This window comes from Mustela nivalis, assembly GCF_964662115.1.
Source record: "Mustela nivalis genome assembly, chromosome: 10".
NCBI classification, from domain to species: Eukaryota; Metazoa; Chordata; class Mammalia; order Carnivora; family Mustelidae; genus Mustela; species Mustela nivalis.
This window is the reverse complement of record NC_139029.1, coordinates 22,538,132-22,560,037: the sequence shown is the minus strand read 5'-3', so window position 1 is coordinate 22,560,037 and position 21,906 is coordinate 22,538,132. Positions and strand designations below refer to the sequence as shown.

Below are 21,906 nucleotides of genomic sequence, written 5' to 3'. Positions count from 1 at the left end.
GGCATTTATTCCCGGAATGAAGTCCGTGGATGTAAACAATATGGCTACCTAGGCAATATGGAGTTGCTCTGGCTAAGCAGGCCCTAATAGTTAAACAGGTTTTAACATTAAATTGGCCCTAACGGTGAGCTCAGGCAAGTTGCATCATTCTTGTGCTCCAAGTTTCTCCATCTGTAAAATGGGGATAAGACTGGAATTCTCCCTCCTGGGGTGGATGTGAAGAGTAAAGGAGTCAGCCTATGTGAAGTTCTTAGCACAGACCCTGACCTATATGCGCTGCCTATTGGTTCCCAAATGCCCACCTCTGGGACAGCACCTTTGGGCAGGCAGAGCCTGTGGCCCCGCCCCCTTCTCAGGCTGGAGTGCCCAGAAAGCCCCACCTCTCTGCTTCCCGCCTGCTGAGCTCAGCGTTTCCCAGGCTCTACCACCGTCATAGCCACATCTGGGACAGCTTGGCTCCCCAGGGCCGGGACCACAGTGGGGCTCCTCTGTGGTCTTGGTTGGGGTTTCCGCTGACTCAGTGCCTTTGGCTTTTAAGGCGGGAAATCCCGGGCCTGCTCCCCCCTCTCCCGGGTTAGATGGGGCCAGAGAGCTACAGTTCACCCATTTTGCTTCTACAGGAAGCCTCTCTTCACCAGGGCTCCCCAGTTACGCCCCCTCCCCCCATCCATTCCTTCCATTTGTGGGCCTCTTGAACCCAGTTCTCCATAGTTCCTTGGCCTCTGTGCCCAGAAATTTGTTTGCTGCCTTGGTCTGGGTACCCCTGGGAGTGTCACCTTGATTATCCCCTACCTCTGGATAGAACTGGACACCGTACCTGCTCCTTTTTGCTCAGAAGTCCCATTGATGATGTATATGGTGGAATCCCAGGACCCCCACTCCCAACCCCCTACCTCCTGCCAGTGTTCATGTTAATAAAGATAATAATAATGAACATTTATTGAGCTCCTTTTTTAAAACATCATTTTTATTACTTGACAATCCTCGTTTCTTACAGCTCTTCTTTTTAGGGCTTTTTATAGCTCTCCTTGCATGTTTATTTTTTTAAGTAGACTTGACCCCCAAGGCGGGGCTCAAACTCTTGATTCCAAGATCAAGAGTCCCATGCTCCAGGGATGGAGCCAGCCAGGCGCCCCATAGGGAGCTCCTCTTTTGTACCAGACCCTGTATAAAGCCCTTTGATAGACTTCCACTCATTTCCTGCTCACAACAACCCTGTGAGGTATAGCGATCATTATCCCATCATACAGATGAAAAAGGGAGTCCGAGTTAAATAGTGAGTTCCAAGCCACAAAGCTAGGGCAGAGGACAGGGACAGGAGCCCTTCTAACCTCACGGAGTCAGAAAGAGGGGAACCTGCCGGGCTCCACTTCTCTGGGCACGAGGCTAGAGCAGAACGGGTTAATGCAGCGCCCACCCTGACTCTGGGACGACCTCCTCTCCCCATGCCCCAGTTCAGTTTAGACGGAGGAACAGACTAACTGGGAACATGAGGCTAAGAAACTGGAAAAAGCTGACCGAGGAGGCCTGGGCAGTAGCCACGTCACCGCTGCCACGGAACTGGGGAGGAGGGTCTGCAACCCCCCGCCCGCCCTCTCCAGCCTTCCGGAGCCCCAGCCAGGAGAGGGGAAAGGGGTGGCACCGGGGAGGCCCTTCACGCTCCGGCCGGGTCCTTAAAGGGCCGGCCTCCCCCACCCCGCGGCGGCCGCTGGCAGCAGAGCCCCCTGGGCAGGGCAGCTCCGGGCACGCAGGGGCCCGCCCCGCTCGCTGCAGAGCTCACCTGGCGGGGAAGCGGGCGGGGCGCGCGCGGGCGCGGGGCCAGGCCGGGAGCGGGACCGTGCGTCCCGCCGGCCGTCTCTGCCACCGCCGGAGCCCCCTCCCTGCCCTCCCTCCTGCCTCCCGCTCGGCGGGCGGGTCCAGCTGTGTTCCATTAGCGGCCCTGGCACGTCCCCAGCCCCCTGGAACCGCCCCTCTTCCCCCGCCCGGAGTGGCCGTCGGTCCCCGGCAGACAGGCGAGCGCTCGCTCGCGGGGCAGCATTCAGCCCCCGGAGCTAGCGACCTGGGAAGCCGGGTCTTCGCGGCCCGTCGGAAGTGATCGAGGACGTCGCCGCGGGCCTGAGGAACCCAGCCTCCCTGCTTCCCCTGGCTGGCTGCCCCCGGGCTACGTGGATTACTCAGTGAGGTGCGGGATCCCCAGCCACGGTAAGTGGGGGGTGGAGTGGGCTGCCTCGGGGCTCTGGGTGGAAGCACTTCTTCTGCCTCCAACTTGCTGTGTGACTGGGGCCAAGTGGCATCCCGCGCCTGGACCTCAGTTGCCTTCTCCGTAAGGGAGCTCTGAACTCCATCTCAGTTCTGCTCTCCCTGCCCCCAAATCCGCGCCTTTGTATTAGGATGGGATCACATCTTTGGAAGCTTCCCTCATATCCCTGCAGCCCCAGCTCTGGGGAGTGGAGGCTGGAGAGGAGGAGCAGGAAGGGGACAAGCCCACCGATACTCCCTGCTCCACATGTGGTCACAGGCCTCCCGCAGCTGGCAGCTCTTCCACTGGCAGGACGGGGAGGCCAGTATAGGGTTTTGGGTGATGGGATGTGCCCACCCCTAGGAAGGAGAGCGAGCGGGGTGGAGAAACCATTCTGCCCCAGGAACAAGGGGATCGGGATTCTATCTCCAAATATATTGAGGGGAGGGATCCTTCTTGCGCTCACTCCCTATTCAGGACTGAGGGAAGGGAAATAGAATTCCATAACAGCTGGGGGGAATGAGGTCAGACTTGCATAAGAACTTCCCAACAGGAGGGCCTACTGCAGGGGTAGTCATAGACTGGCTATGGGCACGTGTGTATGTACAAACTGGTATGTCTGGGTAGATCGGTGAACATGTGTCTCTGGGAGCAATCCTGTATGCAGGTAGGTCTGTATGCACGTGCTTGTGTATCTGTGTGTGTCACGCTGACATATGAATAACTGTGTGTGCACGTGCAAGTGCTGTCTGTCTCAGGGGAGGCCGGATGATGTATGGGTCTGCTGGCCCTTGCTGAGCCTGCATTGATTTATCTGGGCCCATCCATCAGGGTTTAATAAAACTAAAAGACGAGCATCCATCAGCGGGGGAGGTTGGCAACAAGGTCCTGAGCCTGGTGACCCGCTTTCCCACCCACCATACCCACTGGCGAAGCTTCCTTGGCCCACACACAACTCTGTGATACCTGCCAGGAGACGTAGCTCCTGACCTTGTGGGTGCCTGGCAGGACTGTCTGGCTGAGCCGGGTTCCACTAGCCAGGTGCCAGGCCAGTATATAGCAATACAGAGCTATATAGGTTGGTAAGATATTGAAATACTTCTAAGTGTCTTGTAGTCTCTGTCTCAAGCCCTCTCCCTCTCCCAGTTCACCTGGCCTTCTAGGACCTTCTAGATCTCTCCTTAATCCAGCAACTACCCACCAGCACCATCCAACACTGCCCGGACCCAGAATGCGCCAGCCAGCGTTCAGCTCTGGCTGATCCCTGTCCGTGCCATACCGGTGGTTAAATATTTTGAGTATTACCCTGGCCTAAATCCTAGCCCAGGGCCTGTGGTTGGGCCTCTGAGAGGGATGGATGCTTGTCTAGCCCTCCTGCCACCCCAGCACGAGGGCCTGCGCCCCACGGGCTGGCTGCTCCTTGCCTCTGGATCACGCCATGTGAGCTCAGGAATCCACCTCCACGGTCTCTGTGGTTTTCAGGAACTGGGGCTGTGGCCGACCTCTCCGGACCAGGATGCGAGCACCTTGGGTCCCTGGTTTGTGGCTGCTCAGTCTCTGGGCCGTGTGCAGCCGGGGGGCAGACACAGGTGAGGAGCCATATGAGGCTTGGGGTGCTGTCGGCCTGTGATTGGCTTCCTGATGTACAGGTGTGGCCATGTGCCTAGGTCACATGGGTGTTTATGGAGGGGGGTCAGAGGATGGGCTTGGGGTGGCCTGAGGCTTTGGTGCGGCATGAGTCAGTGTCTTTGTGCTTCTGTCTGTGTGTTTGTCCATCTCTGAGTCTGTCTGCGGCAAGAGCGGCTCTGTACATATTCCTGCGTCTCTGTGTGTGAGACAACAGCCCTCCTCCCTTCCTCCGATGACCCCCCACACTCCCACCTCCGGCACGTGAGCCCATCCTGCGCACATGCAGGCCCGTGACGTTCCTGCAGAAGGAAGCTGCATCTTGAAAGAGGCCCAGGCCCTTCCACTCCTTTTCATGGTGGAGAATCCATCCTCCAGCCCACGTGCTCCTCCTCCTCCACGGCTGGCCCTGGATCCCGAATAAACGGCCCGCCTCGAGGCCCAGACTCTGGATGGGACAGAGGGTGCAGCTTTCCAGGGACCAAAGCCAGAGGAAGTTGACCGGGCAACTTGCCCTGCCCTGCTGGGTGCCCTCTGGGTTTCGTAGCTTAGCTGCCCGGCTGAGCAGAAATAGAACTCCTTCCGAAAGGAGCTGAGGGAGGCAGAATAAGTGAGGTGCCGATGGGAGAGGGGTGTGCGGCCAGCACCCATGTGATTGCCTGCAGGTTGTGTGTGTACATATGTGTTTCTGCATGTATGCGCGTGTGCCTTGCTCTCTCCCTCACCGGGTCCCCTGGGGGATGGGGCAGGGAATTTCAACATCTGTAAGGAATCTGGGCCTGTTGCCAAGGGGTGAGTCACCCATTGCTGCTGCCGATGCTGAAGACAGTGATAGTCCTTCTGGCCAGACCTGGGGGAGGAGGACTTCAGTGGGGTCACTGGGCCCAGGGATCGAGGAGTCTTTCTTCCAGCTAGGCAGCCAGGGAGTCCAATGCCCAGCTTCTTGGAGCTGTATCCGTTGTCCTGTCCCAGCTATCCCACCTGCAGAGATGGGAAGGCCTCTTCGAGTCTGGCCTTTTTCTCCTCTTGTAGCATCTTTCCTGACATTTTGCTCAGTCAGGAGGAGGCAGGCCCATGGCTGCCTGTCTGTCCCTTCAGGGTTCTGGAGACCATAATTAAGCTATTCTTCTCTAGGGGCCTTTACCTAGTTAATATAAACTTTATGGAGCCCTAAGGTGTGGGTGGTTCCCTTGAGCTTGTGGTCCCTTCAGGCCCTCAGTCTCTTCTCACTGTTTTGTAAGGTAGTTATCCAGGTGAAAAGTCATTCTGTTGGCTCAGACTTGTGTCTGGTCTGCTTTTCTGCTTTAGATGTAGGAAGTAAACTCCACCCACTGCTGAGAACATGTGTGCCGGCTGTACATGGCATCCCCAGGGGCACGGGCATCTGTAACTCATGCATGTGCAGACATGCTCGTGTGCTGGTATATAACACAAGCATGCATAATGTGATTTTCTTTACCCCCAGGTGCCCTTGCCCCCTGCTTGGATGTATATGCAGGAGGAAGCACATGTTTATATCCAGCTCTCTACTGAGACTTGCTTTTGCTCCTTCTCTTGCTGACCTTTCCCCTGACTTGGAATCACGGGGGATTTGAGTTCCAGGAGTTCTGGTCCTGTTCTGCTGTGAACTCACTTTGTGGCCTTGGGCCCAGTCTCGGTCTCTGGACTTCAGTCTTCCCCTCTGTATACTGGGGGTCCTCCTGGCTCCCAGAGCAATCAGTGTCAGAAGGCAAGAGGTAAAAGCTGCCCCAAGGCAGGCTCCCCGTTTTGGGGGAACAAAAACTTGCTTCTCTCCGGCTTCCCCAAGAGCCTGGACTCTTCAGCCAGAGTCCACGGAATGGCCAGCTGCCGATTCTCTTCCAGGCGAGCAATGCCCTCCTTCACAACAGGAAGGACTCAAGTTGGAGCACAGAAGCCATTTATCGACCAATGTGACCGGTGAGTGTCCATCTCATTCAGCTGTCCCCCTCCCCCATCTTCCTGGAGTGGCTGTTACCCCTCCTCACCTGCCCAGCTGAGCTCTTCATCGGGTGTCTCCCCCAAAGGCTTTAATCTCATCCGCCGACTCAACCTCATGAAAACATCTGCCATCAAGAAGATCCGCAACCCTAAGGGTCCCCTCATCCTTCGACTGGGGGCAGCCGCGCTCACCCAGCCAGTACGGTAAAGGCCCCAGTGCGACCACTGGGAATTAACACTCCCTAGCAACTCTGGACGTGGGACCAAAACCCAGGGGTGCCTGTGGGTCATTATAGCCTACCCCCTGCTGGGAGTCCGTCTGGTTCCTGCCCCTGGGGCTTGCAGGGTGGGCCCAGAGGAGATGCGTCGCAGACCCACCCTCTGTCCCGTCCCTTCCCTACCTCTGGCTAGTAGAGGTAGCCATCCTATGGGTGCTGGGAAGACCCCGGGATGGGGGTGGGAAGCTGGCAAGAGTCATGTTGTGTGTGTGTGTATGTATGTGTGTGTGAGAAAGAGAGAGCACTGCAGGCACATGTGCCTGTGGGTGAGGTTCAAACTCCTAGAAGTCCCCTGGGGGTCTGTCCCCTGCTTCCCTCTCTAGCCTCACCTTCCAAACTGTTCCTCTTTCTCGCCGGCTGCTCCCGTCACACTGAATGCTTCTTACCTTTTGTTAGTACCTCATCTCCCAGCCCAGTCCTTGCTGTCCTGGGTTCCAGGGCAGCCCGGATTCTGCGGAAGAACTCAACCACAATTGTCACGAAATAGTGACATCGTCATCCTGGGGATTCTTTGTCTAGGGTCCTACCTCTCCCCCCTGTAGCTCCCCCATCGGACTTGAAGGCCTCTCGAGGGCAAGCACCTTCTCTGTGTTTCCACCATTGCTACCCCCCAGCAGCTGGACTCACCTGGCACGTAGTAGGCACTCAGGCGATGTCAGTAGAGGGAACGGACATGCTCGTGTGTGTGTGTGTGTGTGTGTGTGTGTGTGTGTCGGTTAGGAGGTGTGGGTCTGTGCGTGTGTCATTCAGGTTCGGCTGTCCTCAGGGCCCAGGGCTGGCCTCTCTCCTGAGCCTCAGCGTCCCCTCCCTGCTCTGCCCCCAGACGAGTGTTCCCTCGGGGCCTCCCCGATGAGTTTGCCTTAGTGCTGACACTCTTGCTGAAGAAACACACCCACCAGAGCACGTGGTATTTATTCCAAGTGACCGATGGAGATGGGTACCCACAGGTGAGCTGGACGCCTCTGCCCCGTCCCCCCATGGCTCTGGAGGCATCTAGCAGTACCCATCCAGCCCGACCTCTGTCCCAGCTTGTGAATTCGGGGACCCCTCTGTCCCATCCCTAGCACCATCCCTAGCACCTACCCTGTGCCCGGCACTCCTGTCCCCTTCCTTCAGGGTGGATGGCTCTGTGGCCCTACCAGCTCTCCTGTCTTTCTGGGCTTCAGTCCTGCCTCCTGTGAAATGACTTTGAGAGCCCCACACTTTGCCAGACTGAGCCTGTGGGGGCTCTGAGTCTCTGCCCTCTTCCTTTCCCAATGCTGCACAGATTTCCCTGGAAGTCAACAGCCCAGAGCGGAGTCTGGAGCTCCGGGCCCGGGGCCCAGATGGTGACTTTGTGTCCTGCATCTTCCGGGTGCCTCAGCTCTTTGACCTGCGCTGGCACAAGCTGGTGCTGAGCGTGTCTGAACGTGTGGCCTCCGTGCATGTGGACTGCATCTCAGCCTCCTCGAAGCCTCTGGGGCCCCGGCAACCCATGCGGCCCGTGGGCCACGTCTTTCTGGGCTTGGATGCTGAGCAGGGGAAGCCCGTCTCAGTGAGTACTAGGCCAGGCGCTGGCCTCTCTTCCTGCCTCCTGGGTTGCAGGAATGAGCTCCCTGGAATCTGTATCTGACCAGGTCCTTCCCTTGCTCAGAATCCTCTCTTGGTTCCCCATGGCCCTACACATAGTAACCTGGCATTCAAGGCCCTTCATGATCTGGTCCCTAGAAACGTCCATGGTTTATCTCCTTCCTTTATATCTCTCTGTATGGCTTACTCTAGTCAATTCCTCCCTAGTCAGCCATCTCATCTGCTACTTTCATGCCTGTTCACCTTTGCCTGTGCTGTCACATACCCATCCACAGGACATCTACTGGTCCTTCAAGGCCTTGCTGAACCTGAACCTCCTCTGGCTCTGTTCCTCTGGGCCAAAGCCAAAGTGAACTTCTCTTCCTCCTCTCCATCTTTCCTGCATGTACAGCTCTGTTTCGCTTTATTCCTGACGATCTCTCCAGGTGAGACTGGAAACCCTCTGAGGGCAAAGCCCGGGGTGGGGCCATCTCGGGCCTCAAGAGCAGCCAGGTCACTGAGCCATTTGATCAAATGAAGTGGGAAACTGATTTGTATGTCTTATCCCCTGCAGTTCGACCTTCAGCAGGCACACATCTACTGTGACCCAGAGCTTGTGCTGGAGGAGGGATGCTGTGAGATTTTACCAGGCGGGGTGAGTGGCCCTGCTCTGGCCCAGCTGGGAAGGTCTGCGGCACAGTGAGCTGGAGAGGGGAGACCGGGACAGGGATGCCCTGAGAGCTTAGGATGAGTGGGGTTGGGGGGGCGGGTCTGCCTTCTGTACTGACCCAGCCCTTCCCCCACTCTGGACAGTGTCCCCCAGAGACCTCCAAGGCTCGCCGGGATACCCAGAGCAATGAGCTCATCGAGATTAATCCACAGACTGAAGGCAGGGTCTACACCCGCTGCTTCTGCCTGGAGGAGCCTCAAAACAGCAAGGTGGGTGGGCGGGACAGGTAGACATGAGCGCCGGTAGGTATAAGTGAGACCGGGGTCCAGCACAGGGCCAGTTGTGCCTGGGGTAGGGAGGGCACTGGAAACCCCGCCTGTCTATGGACCACCCCTATAGGATTCAGGGAGACAGAGAGCCCACTGTATGAAGCTATTTGCATGGAGAGACGTGCCTCTAGCTCTGGCACTACCCAGCCCTCACTGGTGTCACCCAGGACCCCTCTGGTGATGTCAGGACCAGGTTTGCACCCAAAGGCAGTATCTCCGGGACAGGGGTACCTGGGGTCAGAGCCCAGGCCACACTGCTTCCCTCCGGGCTTGCTTGCTTTCGCGGGCCCAGCCCCAGCCAATGGCAGGCTGGTCTTACGCCCAGCACCATGGCCAGCTGCCCTACCCACTCTCAGGTTCTTTAGGGTGGCAGGGAAGCCCAGTCCCTCCTTTTGCCCCACCCCCAGGCTGGGCAGCCTCCCTGCCCGCTGGGCATTGTGCCAGCCTTTGGCTGCAGGAACACAGGCTCCCATTGATTCATGGTCTTGTTTTCTCCGACATCACGTGGGTGGGGGGAGAAGGAGGAGGGCCTGGGGGAGTGCCAGGAGCCTGAGCAGGCTCTCTGTGCCTGGCGAGGTGCTAACTGAGGGGGCACCTGGCGCCATGCCCCCACCTGGGTGCCCCTTTCCAACATGGGTCCCTGCACTGCCCCATCTTCAAGAGTTCCTTTTTCATTCCGTCTGCCCAGGTGGACGCCCAACGGACAGGAAGCATCAGCCAGCAGGCAGAGAGGGGAACAAAGGTAGAGTTGGTAGGGGGAGGGCGGGGGATGGAGTCCGCCGTGCCCTCTGGCTGCTCTTTGTGCCCTCTGTAGACCCCTGGAATAAGCCGCTGTACTCCCACTCACTTCCCCCTGCCCCCACTCCTGGACCGAGCTGAGGACGCACAGGAGGGATGAATGGGGGCGAGCCAGACAGTACCTGGCACAGCGTAGGGCACCCGCTCCCGATGGTTCTTGGGTAGGAGTATTGGACAGGGCGTCACAGCCTCTGCTTCCTGCCCATCACCATGCCCTCCCTCTTCCCAGGCCCGGCAGGAGACAGCAGCCGATGAGGTAAGCCTCCCATCTAGACTGGCAAAAAGAGTTTGGTTGAAGGGGTGCCAGCATGAACTCTTTGGACAGGCTCTGGGGCAGCAGATCTGGGCATGGGAGTTTGGGATGACAACGCAGCTCCCAGCATTCTTCTGGGGCTCAGTGCTGGGCCCGATCTACCTGCTGCCTCTCCTTGGGTGGGTGGAGATGGTGGTGTTTGGGGGGTAGTTAGTCCTGGACACTCCTGCTGAGTTGGCAGCAGATGGCCACAGGCATCATGGGAGGAATCCAGGCCTTGGCTGTGGGACCCCAGATCCTGGGCCTCACTCTGCCTCCATACGCTGTGGAACCCAGATCCCACTGCTATTCCTCTCTGGGCTTCGGTTTTCTTGTGTGGGGAATGGCTTGGCTCTGTTTGGCTGGGAGTTGAGGGATGAGGCTTGTTGGGCAGGATTCCTTTCTTCCTGCCCCCTTGGACTTCACCCAGGACACACATGGTGTTCTGTGTGCTTGGTGTGTGCATGCGGGGGAATGGGGTGGGGAGGGCCGGCCTCAGGCTCTCCGACCTGACCTCCTGGCCCATTCTTCCCTTGCAGTGCCCACCCTGTGTCCATGGTGCCCGGGGAAGCAACGTGAGTGAATAGAGGGTGTGCAGGCTGCAGTGGGCGGGGACTGGGAGTGGGCTAGTTGGCTTCCTGGGTGAGGACAAGCAGGCCTTTGTGTTCTTATCGCACCCCCTCTCTGCACATGCCCCGGAGCCGGGCTTGACTCCCACCCCCATCCCCACCAAGGGCAGCATGGAAGGAAGCCTCATGCCTTACGATCATGGCAATGTATTGGGATCCAGGGATGGAATGGGGACAGGGTGGGGACTGGTGGGACCAGAACCTTGCTTGCTGATCCTAGCTTTCCACTCCCCACAAGGACTCAGGGCTGCTGTGCTTGAAGGTCTTCCACATCACCTTGGAGGCCTTGAGAAGGGGAAGGCTCACTTGGGGTGACACAGCCTGGCACTGACCCCAAAACCCATGTTGGCTCAGCCTGTCCCCTCCTCTGCCTGTCTAGCTGGCTCTGGCCCAGTCTCCCTCTGGGGGTCCAGAAGGAGAAGGGAGAGGGCTTGGTGCGAGCATGGCTAGTACCCAAATATGCCTCTTCCGTGGACAGCATAAGTCACTACTTTCCCACAGCCTGACATTCTCAATTGACAGGCCACGTAAGTCCATAAAGGGCACAGCCCCCCATGGCCCTCAGCTCCAAGCCCCCTGAACTTGGGGGACACAGGAAGTACCTCCTCTGCTGCCTGGCCCTCTTTCCATCTAACCCCCCACCAAATCTGGTGAGGCTGATGGTCCCCAGATATGCGGGAGTTACCATGGCAACTGAGCAGCCCTGTAAGCCTAACAACCAGGGGGCGGAGCTAGCTAAAACCAGGCAGTTTAGAGAAAGGAGATTAGACCCCCTCTGCAAGTCCAACAGCTTTAGGATATGAACTCAGCCTGCTGGGTGGCTTTGGAGACAGTGCTGGTGGTCCGCTGGGGGTCTTGGATTCAGGCTGTTGGTCTTGCCACAATGCTGGGTGGCCCTGGCTTAGTTGCTCGCCTTCTCTGTGCCCCTGGTTTTCTCTCCATCTCTGACATATAATGCTCTCTTTGCCTCCTAGGTCACAGTCGGTCCCTCTGGACCCAAGGTGAGTCCAAGATGGAGAACAGGACCCTTTTGCCTTCTTTGGCAGTCCCAGCCTGTCCCACAACGTGTGGTCCCATGGTTGTGTGTTTCTATCTGGGCTACCCAGCCCTGTATGTGTGGGGGGTGCTTAGGGGGGTGTGTGTGTGCTGGAGGGAGTTGTGGGTCCTGTGTGTCTAAGGAAGGGCGTTAAGGGCGCTCCTTTGCTGAGTCCTACTGTGCCTCCCAGTGTGGGCCTCAAGTTCCTTCCCGCCTCCCCCCCAAGCACTCTGGAGGGCTGCTACTACCATTTTACTTCGAAACACCCCAGACCCCACTGTGCCCCCTGTGTGGGACTGGGGGTATCAGAGGGATTGTGTGCGCCTCCTGGCTTACATGTTCACATACGTGTGGCCCCCTGTGTTGGGGGGCGCTGAGCCCTTGTCCTGGTGGGCCTGACAGGACCACCGGGCCTGTGGGCACCGGGGCGGGCAGCGTGTGTGTCAGTGGGGAACTGTGCGCTCGTCCTTGCCCGAGGGAACGTAACCCAGCCCCTGGGGCTGCCTTCAGGTCCCGTTTCTTCCTCTCCCCAGCCCCCTGAGGTCAGGGCTGATAGGAAGCCCATCTTATTGACAAAGAGGCTAAGTCTCAGAGAGGTGATGAGAGTCTCCCTGAGTCACGTGCTAGTCCGGGCGGGGCAGGATTTGAACTAAGGCAGTCTAGCACTCACCATCGCGGGTCCTGTCATCCCACACGTGTGCGTCTGTGCACGTGTGTCCCTGTGCCCCTGGGTGAGCTGCGTGCGGGCTCGCGTGCTTCGGTAGGGGTGTGGGGAAAGTACCCTTTTTTGTGAGACTATAGATTTGCCAAATATAGCCTCTTGGGGTGGGAGGGCCATAGGGAGGAAGGCATATGGAATCCATATGTCACTCTGTGTGCATGGTTGGGGATTGGGGCAGGCTGTGCTCATTTACACACCCGTGCGTAGGGGATGGGTAGAGAAGACAGCCTGAGGAGACCTTCCTTGGGTCTCCCCTGTGCTCCCCCGGGTCCCAGCTCCCCGCTTTGATCTCCACAGGGAGGGAAAGGTGAGCGAGGCCTGCCTGGCCCATCAGGCCCCAAGGGAGAGAAGGGAGCCCGGGTAAGTGCCCCAACTATGCCCACTGTGGGGCCCTGCTGGGCTGTGCCCTGGGGGAAGGGGCCTGGCGTGTGAACCATCCCATCTGCTCAGTCAAACCCCTGCAGCCTGGCCCATGTGGGGGAGGATGGGTAGTCTTTCTAGGAGTTAGTATATGGGAGCCTCTATTTTTTAGGGGTACCTAGAAGAAGTCCAGTGGGACTGTGGGACTCTTAAGCCTGTCCCTCTCAAAACAGGGTCCTACCCTGCTCCCTCTTTCCCTCCCCTTAGGGCAATGACTGTGTCCGAATCTCCCCGGATGCCCCGCTTCAGGTAAGACCTGGAGGCAAGGCCTCCTTCAAGGTCATATGGGGCCAGCCCCCAGGGAAGGGGCTGTGCCCTTGGCAGCCCATGAGGTGACCCTGGGACCCTCTCAACACCTTCTCTCCCTGCTCAGTGTGCAGAAGGCCCGAAGGGAGAGAAGGGGGAGTCAGGAGCGTTGGTGAGTGTGGGACGGGGCTTGGGGCAGGCCAGTGGGGTCCTGGCCCAGCCTCTCCTTCCTTCCCTCACCCCTTCTTTTGTGTCCCCTGTTATCTCAGGGACCCTCAGGACTTCCGGGCTCTACAGGCCAGAAGGTAATGGGCCTGGATTTGGCGGGCCGGGTGCCCAGGAGGTCTCTGGGTCCTTCAGACTTGAGGAAGCAGAAGTCTGAAGTTTCCTTGGGGGATGGAGAGCACAGTCCCCACTGAAGACTCTGTGTCCCTCCCAGTCACACTGCTGGTCCCAATTCCCACCGACCTAGAGGGAAATGCCACAGACTCGCTGAGAGTGGCCGGGCTGGGCTGGCTTGGAGGGTCCTTCTCTTGTCCACCTTTGTGGAGCGACAGAAGCCTTTCAGTCAGGGGAGGCAGAAAGTAGGGTCTAGAAGGCAATCTGGACAGAGCTGCTTTGGTTCTTCCAGCACTTTCTTTCAACCCCAGTCACTTTACCTTTTCCTTCCCCAGGGCCAGAAAGGCGAGAAGGGAGACGGAGGCATCAAGGGCTCACCGGGAAAGCCAGGCCGTGATGTACGCTGCTGGGGACCCTTCCTCGCCACAGCCCCGTGGCCCTTGGTGCAAAGCTGGAATTGGCCAGCAGTGTCCAACCTGCTAGCCTTGCTCAGACAGAACAGAAACCCAGGGAAGGAGAGGCAGGGCCCCAGGAAGCAGAGCAAGGAGGGGATGGAAAAAGATCCAAGTCCAGGCTCCCTGGCTCCTAGCCTGAGTCCGTGACCTCTAGTGCCGTGACACGAATGTCTGGTGATCTTGGCTTTGGGGAGGGGCACTGCCGGGGTGGGGGGGGGCAATTGGCTCTTGCCCCAGGAAGGTGCCAGGCCTCAGGCTTTTCTTCCACCTTCCCCAACTCCACAGGGCCGGCCGGGGGAGATCTGCGTCATGGGGCCCAAGGGACAAAAGGTGAGTTGTGGCGTCTGTGGGACCGAGCGTAGGTGGTGGGGCTGAGGCGGAGGCTTTCTCACACCAACCTTACGTCTGTGCCAGGGAGACCCTGGCTTCGTGGGGCCTGAGGGGCTGGCAGGAGAGCCTGGGCGCCCCGGCCTCCCTGGGCCTCCTGGGATAGGACTTCCTGGGACCCCGGTGAGTACATCTAGCCCCTCCTGCTGTTCTCTCCTCAGAAGCCCTTCTCTTGCTTGGTGGGGGCTGGGGAGATAAGGCTTCTGGGGGTCCTGGTTGGGGGAAGGGGCTCAAGTAGGTCTCACTGTGATGTGGGGTCCCTGGGAAGCCTCTACCTGATGCTGTTTCTGCCCTCAGGGGGACCCAGGCGGCCCGCCAGGCCCTAAAGGAGACAAGGTAAGCATAGGCAGGAGTATGAGCACCACTGCATGGTGGAGGGAGGCAGAAGGGGACCCAGGGCAGCAGGCATGCATGCGGGGAAGGAGCCAGACATTCAAGCTGAGGACGCTGGCTCAGCTCCGCCAGGCCCCTCACTGAGGAGGGTCCGCATCCCAGCACTTGCTGACATGGGAGCCCTGGCCTGGGTTCCAGTCATGGGGACAGAGAGGCTGAAGTCTAGTAATGACCAGAAAGGCCACACCTGGGTCTTATGCCTTCATGAGCAGAAAGTCCTGGAAAGGACTCTCTCTCTGTCTGCTCTGGTTCCTCTGGGGTCACCCAGATTCCCCTTGACCTGCTGCACTGAGGAAGGGATACACAGAGGCCTCGTATCCTTCCTTCTTTTGCAGCAGAAGGACTTGGGTTACACATGGAGAGGGACAGGCAGCAGGCAGGAAGTGCTTGCTGACCAAGCTGACCAGGAGGAGTTGGGAGATTTGACTGAGATCATGCTGCCAATTCAGAGAAGGGGCTGATGGGGATGGGGTGAATGGGCTGAGGTCGTGACCAGGAGCTTCCCCCTTAACCTTTCTTCTGACCCCAGGGCAGCTCGGGGGTGCCAGGAAAGGAAGGTCCTGGTGGGAAACCTGTAAGTAAGCCCAATCTGGAGGTGGAGGGGGGCTGCTGCCTACCATGCCCAGGGCTGCTCTACCAAGGCCTCCAGAGAGAGGGGGGCTGGGTCATTGGGGCCTCCCTTGGCATACCAGTCCCTCTGGCTGGCACTAACCACTAACATTCACCGCTTCTTCTCCAACAGGGGAAGCCAGGGGTGCCGGGGCTGAAGGGAGAGAAGGTGAGGTCCAGGCGGGGTGACACCGGGTTGGGGTGGGAGTGGGAGGCCCTCTTTGAGGGTGACACTGAGCCTCAGGGGTGCTGGACATTCTCTAGGGACCTGTTGTTTGTCCATTCACAGTCTCTCTCTTCTGCTAGGGTGACCCCTGTGAAGTGTGCCCAACGCTGCCTGAAGGCTTCCAGAACTTTGTGGGGCTCCCTGGAAAGCCAGGACCCAAGGGGGAGCCAGGCGATCCTGCACCAGCCAAGGTGAGTGCCCAGGTGGCCATTGAGGGGCCCCCCAAAAAACCTGGGAGTATGATCCTGGAGAGGAGTTCAGTGCTTGACAGAGAGTCTGGGCTCTCCTCTTAGCCATAGAGAGATTGTGGGCAGAGGGTCCCAGATCTAGATGGGAGTTGGGTTGAACCATAGAGTGGAGGGCTAGGCTAGAAGGTCATCCAGGTCTCCGTGGCTACCTCCTAGGGCTCTTGAAGGAGGCTCTAAGATGCCTTTTGGGCAGGCTGGGGTAGAGCCAGCCCTTATAGTGAGTGAGGCTGTGCCCTCCTTCTGGGACTGGGTGTTGGTTGGGGGGCAGGGCTGGGCTACAGTCCTGGGCTCGACTCCCCACCCCACTTTATTCCCTCCCACACATCTTCTTTCAGGAGGGCCTGGGAGCTGTTGGATGGAAAGGTGATCGGGTAGGTACAGGAACTTTCCAGTAGGATAGCTTAGACTGGCCTGATTTCCTCCATCTGTTACATGGGTTGATGAGCCCTGGCTCTGGGTGCTGATCTTGAACACCGTAGGACCCCTGGGTATTTGTAGGGTTTGTGGTGTGTAACACTGTGTTCCTCACACATGGCTAGGAAGTTTGCAGGGCCCAACAGGCCCAGTCTCAGCCCATAAACCTTTTCTTCCTGTAGGGAGACCCTGGCATCCAAGGTCCCAAAGGAGAGAAGGTAAGGGAACACGGGTCTCCTAGCTGCCTCCCCGCCCCCCAACCTCTGGGGGCCTTTCCAATTCTTTTCTTCCTTCCCCAGGGGGACTCCTGCTTGTCCTGCAGCTTAGCTGTAGGGTCCCAGCATCTTGGGCCCTCCACAGGGGCCAAAGGAGATACGGGTGCCCCTGGCTTCGGTTTGCCTGGCCTCCCGGTGAGTGACTAGCCACACTGGTGGCTTCCCTGGCTCTTTTGGCTCTGAGTCTCGAGGCAGAGACCAAGAAGGAGGCCCTGACACGGGTGTCCCAGGCCTGCAGCCTCGCTTCTCCTTCCATCCCTACACAGTCCCAGGCTGCTTGCCCCTGGGGGCTCCCTCTTAGGACCTCCAAGTGCCCCGCTGCAGGACAGGAGTAACAGCCAGCTACCTGCAGAGTCGTGGCGTTCCTAATTCCAAGCTGGCCTTTCTCTTTCTGGGTGGACGCTGGGACCGTGGAAGTGGGAAGAGGCTCTAATTGTGACTTGATTGCTTTTCAGGGGAAAGTTGGGGCTCCAGGGCCAGCAGGGCTGAAAGGAGAGAAGGTGAGATCTGAGTTAGCTGTCAGGGACCCTGGGGCTTTCTTGGCAGGGAGGCCGGAAATAGGGACGATACAGACAAGAGATTGAATCCACGGTGAAAAAAAAAGTCATCGGTGTTTTGCAGAGGGGAGTCTCTTTGTGAGAGCCCTCATGCTCTCCAAGAGAATTCCTTGTTGTATTTTTATTTTATTGATCATCAAAAACAATTAGGCACACGTAAGACTGTCCTTTAATAAAATAACCATATTTGATTATCCCTTACCACTTATCATGGGCCGGGCCCCATTCCAAGCATTCGTACACGTGTTAACTTGTTTCCCCCTCCTAAAACCTGAATGGGAGCTACTCCATTCTTCTCGTTTTACGGATGAAGAATTGGAGGTTGGAGAAGGCCAAGTCAGTTCCCCAAGGCCACATGGCTGCTTGGGTGTAGAGCTGGGATCTGAGCCTGGGAATCTGGCTCCAGAGTCTGTAATCTTTGCCTCTCGGCTGGGCCACTCGATTCTGGTGCCCGTGTTCCCATCTGTACGTTTGATTGTGGTGGAGACAGATGACAGCGCTCCCCACACGAGGGCTTCTGTGGGTGGATGAGTGCTCCAGGCTGACAAACACCGCACTATATGTTCAGACTCCGCTCTGTCGGGCAAACCACACCTGGCATTTCTCAGATGGAACTTCTGTCCCCCCACTCTAGCGGCGGGGTCCTGGTCTCAGTAAATGGCAGGTCCCCACCTCCTCCGGCCCCAAACCTGCAGCCTCTTGGCTCCCCTGCCTGCCACACGCCCTCGCCTGCCTCTGAAAGTTCTGATAGCCGCCTCTCTGTTGGCACCCTCCCTCCCTGCTCCTGAGTCCCAGTGTGGCTCCCCTGCCAGGCGGCCACCACAGCCTGTTCATATCGGCCGGCAGCTAACATGATGTGCCCTTGTAAAAAGAGCTCAGGTTTCATTATCTCCCTGCTTAAAATCCTTCATGACTGACTCTGTCTGTACCAAAGTCCTGCTATGCCTAGCAACACCCTGGGCAACCGGCCCCTGCCCGCTTTCCTGCCGGCTCTCCTCTCCCCGGTTCTAGGGTTCTAGGGCTCCTCTCCGGGCCCCATCAAGGCCTCTCTCACCTCTTAGATTCTATACTGTGACTCCAGCTTTCTAGCACATTCTTCCTCTCTACGCTCCCCCACACTGCTTTCGCTGGCTGGCTTGATTCTTGTCTCTCTGATGATAATCGTGGTCAACACTTCGATGACCCCTTTCCATAGCAGCCTCCCCCGTCTCATCTCCCTGCCTGTTTCCTTTGCTGCGCTCATCACAGGTTACAGTTGCTGTGACTCCAAAAGTTCTGGTTTTTCCCCGCAAGTATGTAAACTCCACGAGGCGCTTACGCACTGCTTCCTGCATCTCACCCGTGCCTCGGCCTTGCACACGGTGTTGGCATCCAGCGAATAGCCATCAGATGAATGAATGAGTGGCTTTTGGGGGCTGGGATTCTGTGAAGTGAGGCTGGGGGCGGGAACTTGCCACAGACTCTCCTGGGAACCTTGGGAGCCATCCCCTTCCCTCTCTGGGCCTCAGTTTCCCTCACCAGGAAACGAGAGGGGTAGGTTAGTCTAGAAGTCCTCACTGGATACTTTTTGTGGTTTGTGGTTTGAGACTGACCTGGACCTGTCAGGCCACCTCACTTTGACCCTATGTTCTCTGCTTTGCTCCAGGGTAATTTTGGGGAGACGGGGCCAGTGGGCCGGCAGGTGAGTGTCCGCCGTGACAGCTCTGGGGGAGGAGGAAACAAGGGAGGTGGGCGTGTGGGGAAGACCCTGTGCTGGGGTGTGGCCCAGCATAGCACCGGCAGGTGACAGGCCTCACACATGGCTTCTTTTTTTAATCACACAGGGCCCACCAGGGCCAGTGGGAGCCACAGGCATCAAAGGGGAGAAGGTGAGTCTGGGGACATTCCCCACCTGCAGCCAGCATGAACTTCCTCAGCGCACACTTGCTCTAATTACAGCCTTTCGTCACTGCCCCCTGCAGGCTGGGGCAGGCAGTGCAGCCATCGCCCTGGTCAGAGATGGGCACAGCCAGGAGCCCTGAGCCAGGGCTGGCCAGGCCAGGAGGAGTGAGGATAGCACTGCCAGGCCAGTGCCTGAGGATAACCTCTTGCTCCTTAGCATGGCTTCTGAGACCTTGATGACCTTGACGATGTGGTCCCCACCTTCGTTTCTTACCTGTCCTCCCACAGTCTCTCCTAAGATACCCCTCTCCCCACAGAGATGCTGTCAGGCCCGGCTGGGTTCCCTAGGCCCCAGATCCCAAGCCTGACCTGGAATCCCCTTCACCACCCCCACCCCCGCCCCTGTGTCTTTACTTGGCAGGGGGAGCCTTGTGAGCCATGCCCAGCCCTGTCCAGACCTCAGGATGGGGACAGCTACACGGTGGCCTTGCCTGGCCCTCCTGGAGAGAAGGGAGAGACCGGGCCTCCAGGCTTCGGCTTACCAGGAAAACAGGTGAGTTCCTGGGTTGTTGCAGGCAAGGCTCAAAGCAGGGAGGGACCCCTGCCTGGGTCTCTTGGCTCCATGGACAGAGGGGAGTAGGTGGGAGGGTCTGGAAGCATCAACACTTCTGTCTCCAGAGGAGGCTGGCCTCAGGGGCCTCAGCCCTTCCTCCTGGGACGCAGCCTGGCCGAGCGTGCAGAGCACCAACCTGGGACCAGCCGGGCCTGGGTTCAAACTCTAGCTCTGCTTTTTACTCACTCTTCGACTTGAGCAAGTTAATCCTCTCCATGCCTCTGCTTCCTCTGCGTGGCGTTGTTGGAGAGCCTCGGGATGCTGTGTGTGAAGCACTTCACAGCTCACAACAGACATCCAAGAAGTGATGGCTACCACGGGGCCCATTACTATTGCGGCTTTACTGGGAGCAGCGAACGCTGGCACAGGGTACGTTCTGTGCCACACACTGCTTCCTATGTCCTGGCACGTCCAACCTCACAGGGACTCTACAGGATAGAGGCCAGAGCCATTTTTATCTTCCCCGTTGACAGATAAGGAAGCCGAGTCACAGAGAGGTTAAGTAACTTGCCCAGGGTCGCCCGGGCAGGAGTCTGGCTCGTTTATTCTCTGCATCTCTACAGAATCACTTCCTCAGAACGGGAGTGGGGATTTTGTTCTGTTTTGTGTATGACTGTATTCCCCGTGTCTAACACAGTGCAGGACACTTAGCGGTGTCCGCTGTGAGTGCATGGGTGCTAGAAATGCTTTCTCCCCAGGGCAAGGCTGGAGAGCGTGGACTGAAGGGGCAGAAGGTGAGAACCTCGTGGGCTTGGCCGGGCACCACCCATCTGATGCGCTTTCCACCTCCTTTTCCTGATTGTGCTGTGCTCCTTCTCTCCTCCCTGGACAGCCCCCAGCCCCAGTGAAGGGTCTCTGAGTGCCTTTAGTTCCCAAGAGGGCAGTCTGCCCCTGCTGGGTTGGCCCTCCTTGACCCCTGCTCCTTATAGGGTGATGCTGGGAATCCCGGAGATCCTGGAGTGCCAGGCACCACGGGGCAGCCGGGACTGTCGGGAGAGCCTGGGGTTCGGGGTCCCATGGGCCCGAAAGGAGAAAAGGTCAGTCGGGCAGGGGACATTGTGGTGCATGAACAAAAAGAAATCAGACTGAGAGCTAATGAGGTGAGGGATGGCAGAGTCAGGCTGTGAGCCTTACGGGATATCAGAGTCGCTGTGAAGATGCCTCAGCTCTTCTCCACGGCAGGGAGGAGAAGAGCAAAGAGTGCCAGGGGCTGTTTTGATTTCCCATACTGACATGGGGGCACTGGAGGGGCAGAGCTCTTAGAGGGGCACAAGGACCTCTCTTTGCCATGCCTCCTCCTGGCCTGGCCAGCCCTGGCTCAGGGCTCCTGGCTGTGCCCGTCTCTGACCAGGGCGATGGCTGCACTGCCTGCCCCAGCCTGCAGGGGGCAGTGACGAACATGGCGGGACTGCCTGGGAAGCCAGGCCCCAAAGGAGAACCGGGGCCAGAAGGCATGGGCCGGCCTGGTAAACCGGTGAGTCCTGGCTGCCTGCCCCTTGGTCTTTCCCTGCCTGAGCTTTGCCTTCTTTCCCACCTGCACCTCTCCTGTGGGACCCATGGGCCACCTGTATCTTTTAGGGCCAGCCTGGTCTACCTGGAGTTCAAGGGCCCCCAGGACTGAAGGGCATCCAGGTATGTGTGCGTCCGGGGAGAGCCCGGGCTGCAGGTGTATGTGGTGAGGGTAGATACACAGGTGAGGCAGATACATAGGTCCTTTGGGCCTGGAGTGGGGAAGGTGGTCTACAGAGTAGGGAGAAGCTAGAAAAAAGGAGGTTAAGGGGAAGAGGCTAGGGAAGGAGGTTTTAAAGGTGAGCAGGGAATCTCAAGCCAAGGATTGTCCTATTGCCTCTTTAGGGAGAGCCTGGGCTTCCAGGAAAGGGAGTCCAAGGGCCCCAGGTGAGTGTTTAGCCTTACTTTTGCCTCCCTGCCCCCCAATGCCTCTAACAGGCCAGCTGCTCACTCCAGTACATCCCCCAAACTACAGAGCTCTGTCTGCCCTCGGATGCTTAAGGGCACAGCTCTGGCATAGGGAACCGGTCAGCATGTAACAGTGGCTAGCCTGCTATTACTGCTGTGGAGGACCTTGGCTTGGTCCCCTGCCTCTCTTACCCTCACAGTCTTTCCGTGGAGCTCTCTGGACTTTGGGCTGGTAAATGCCCCAGCCCAGATCAGCTGTGCCAGGGAGACAGGTTGGCCTGGACAGCTGTGGCCCAGTCTGTGGTTTCTGACTTGCAGGGGGAACCTGGAGTACAGGGTTTGCCTGGTATTCAGGTACGTCCGCTTCGGGGCCCAGAGGATACTGGGGGCCGGGGATGGGAAGGGAAAGGAACCCTTTAGAACAAGGGTTAACTTCTGTCTGCAGGGACTTCCAGGACCTCGGGGACCACCTGGACCTGCTGGAGAGAAGGGTGCCAAGGTGAGCCTCTGCCTCATAGGGTGCTAGCCCTGTGGTGCTTTGGAGTGTCTTGGCCGAGGGGACAGGGGACCAGTGACATGCCCAATGCAAGGCCACCCAAGACCTGATCTAATGCATCTCACCTGCTTGATTACTCCTGTTAGCCTCCGTGTCCTCTTTTCCACAGGGGTCTCCAGGACTGAAAGGGGCTGCTGGGCCTATGGGGCCCCCCGGTGCCAGCATCTCTGGGCCTCCGGTAAGGATCCTCTCTGCACTCTGTGCTGGACGCTTGCTGGGGCCAAGGCACTTACTGCTGAGAAGAG

General features: G+C 58.2%; 1 protein-coding gene across 3 annotated transcripts in view; it reads left to right on the top strand.

Moving 5' to 3' along the window:
• Nucleotides 1–1,662: 1,662 nt before the first annotated feature.
• Nucleotides 1,663–21,906, top strand: part of COL16A1 (collagen type XVI alpha 1 chain) — a 50,211-nt gene continuing 29,967 nt past the window's right edge. For 2 of the 3 annotated variants that reach the window (XM_082685591.1, XM_082685590.1), the window contains exons 1-38: nt 1,663–2,202; nt 3,722–3,828; nt 5,729–5,803; nt 5,911–6,028; nt 6,926–7,049; nt 7,370–7,636; nt 8,225–8,305; nt 8,464–8,589; nt 9,338–9,391; nt 9,677–9,703; nt 10,279–10,314; nt 11,343–11,369; nt 12,423–12,485; nt 12,753–12,794; nt 12,919–12,963; nt 13,061–13,096; nt 13,466–13,528; nt 13,871–13,915; nt 14,000–14,095; nt 14,270–14,308; nt 14,895–14,939; nt 15,108–15,143; nt 15,281–15,391; nt 15,784–15,819; nt 16,045–16,080; nt 16,162–16,272; nt 16,593–16,637; nt 18,340–18,375; nt 18,518–18,562; nt 18,997–19,128; nt 19,887–19,922; nt 20,118–20,225; nt 20,540–20,662; nt 20,767–20,820; nt 21,043–21,084; nt 21,424–21,459; nt 21,551–21,604; nt 21,771–21,839. In XM_082685591.1, coding sequence (XP_082541717.1) covers nt 3,756–3,828; nt 5,729–5,803; nt 5,911–6,028; nt 6,926–7,049; nt 7,370–7,636; nt 8,225–8,305; nt 8,464–8,589; nt 9,338–9,391; nt 9,677–9,703; nt 10,279–10,314; nt 11,343–11,369; nt 12,423–12,485; nt 12,753–12,794; nt 12,919–12,963; nt 13,061–13,096; nt 13,466–13,528; nt 13,871–13,915; nt 14,000–14,095; nt 14,270–14,308; nt 14,895–14,939; nt 15,108–15,143; nt 15,281–15,391; nt 15,784–15,819; nt 16,045–16,080; nt 16,162–16,272; nt 16,593–16,637; nt 18,340–18,375; nt 18,518–18,562; nt 18,997–19,128; nt 19,887–19,922; nt 20,118–20,225; nt 20,540–20,662; nt 20,767–20,820; nt 21,043–21,084; nt 21,424–21,459; nt 21,551–21,604; nt 21,771–21,839 — 2,592 coding nt within the window. In that variant the 5' untranslated portion in view covers nt 1,663–2,202; nt 3,722–3,755. The remainder of the gene's footprint in view (nt 2,203–3,721; nt 3,829–5,728; nt 5,804–5,910; nt 6,029–6,925; nt 7,050–7,369; nt 7,637–8,224; nt 8,306–8,463; nt 8,590–9,337; nt 9,392–9,676; nt 9,704–10,278; nt 10,315–11,342; nt 11,370–12,422; nt 12,486–12,752; nt 12,795–12,918; nt 12,964–13,060; nt 13,097–13,465; nt 13,529–13,870; nt 13,916–13,999; nt 14,096–14,269; nt 14,309–14,894; nt 14,940–15,107; nt 15,144–15,280; nt 15,392–15,783; nt 15,820–16,044; nt 16,081–16,161; nt 16,273–16,592; nt 16,638–18,339; nt 18,376–18,517; nt 18,563–18,996; nt 19,129–19,886; nt 19,923–20,117; nt 20,226–20,539; nt 20,663–20,766; nt 20,821–21,042; nt 21,085–21,423; nt 21,460–21,550; nt 21,605–21,770; nt 21,840–21,906) is intronic. The other variant, XM_082685592.1, reaches the window with a different exon arrangement.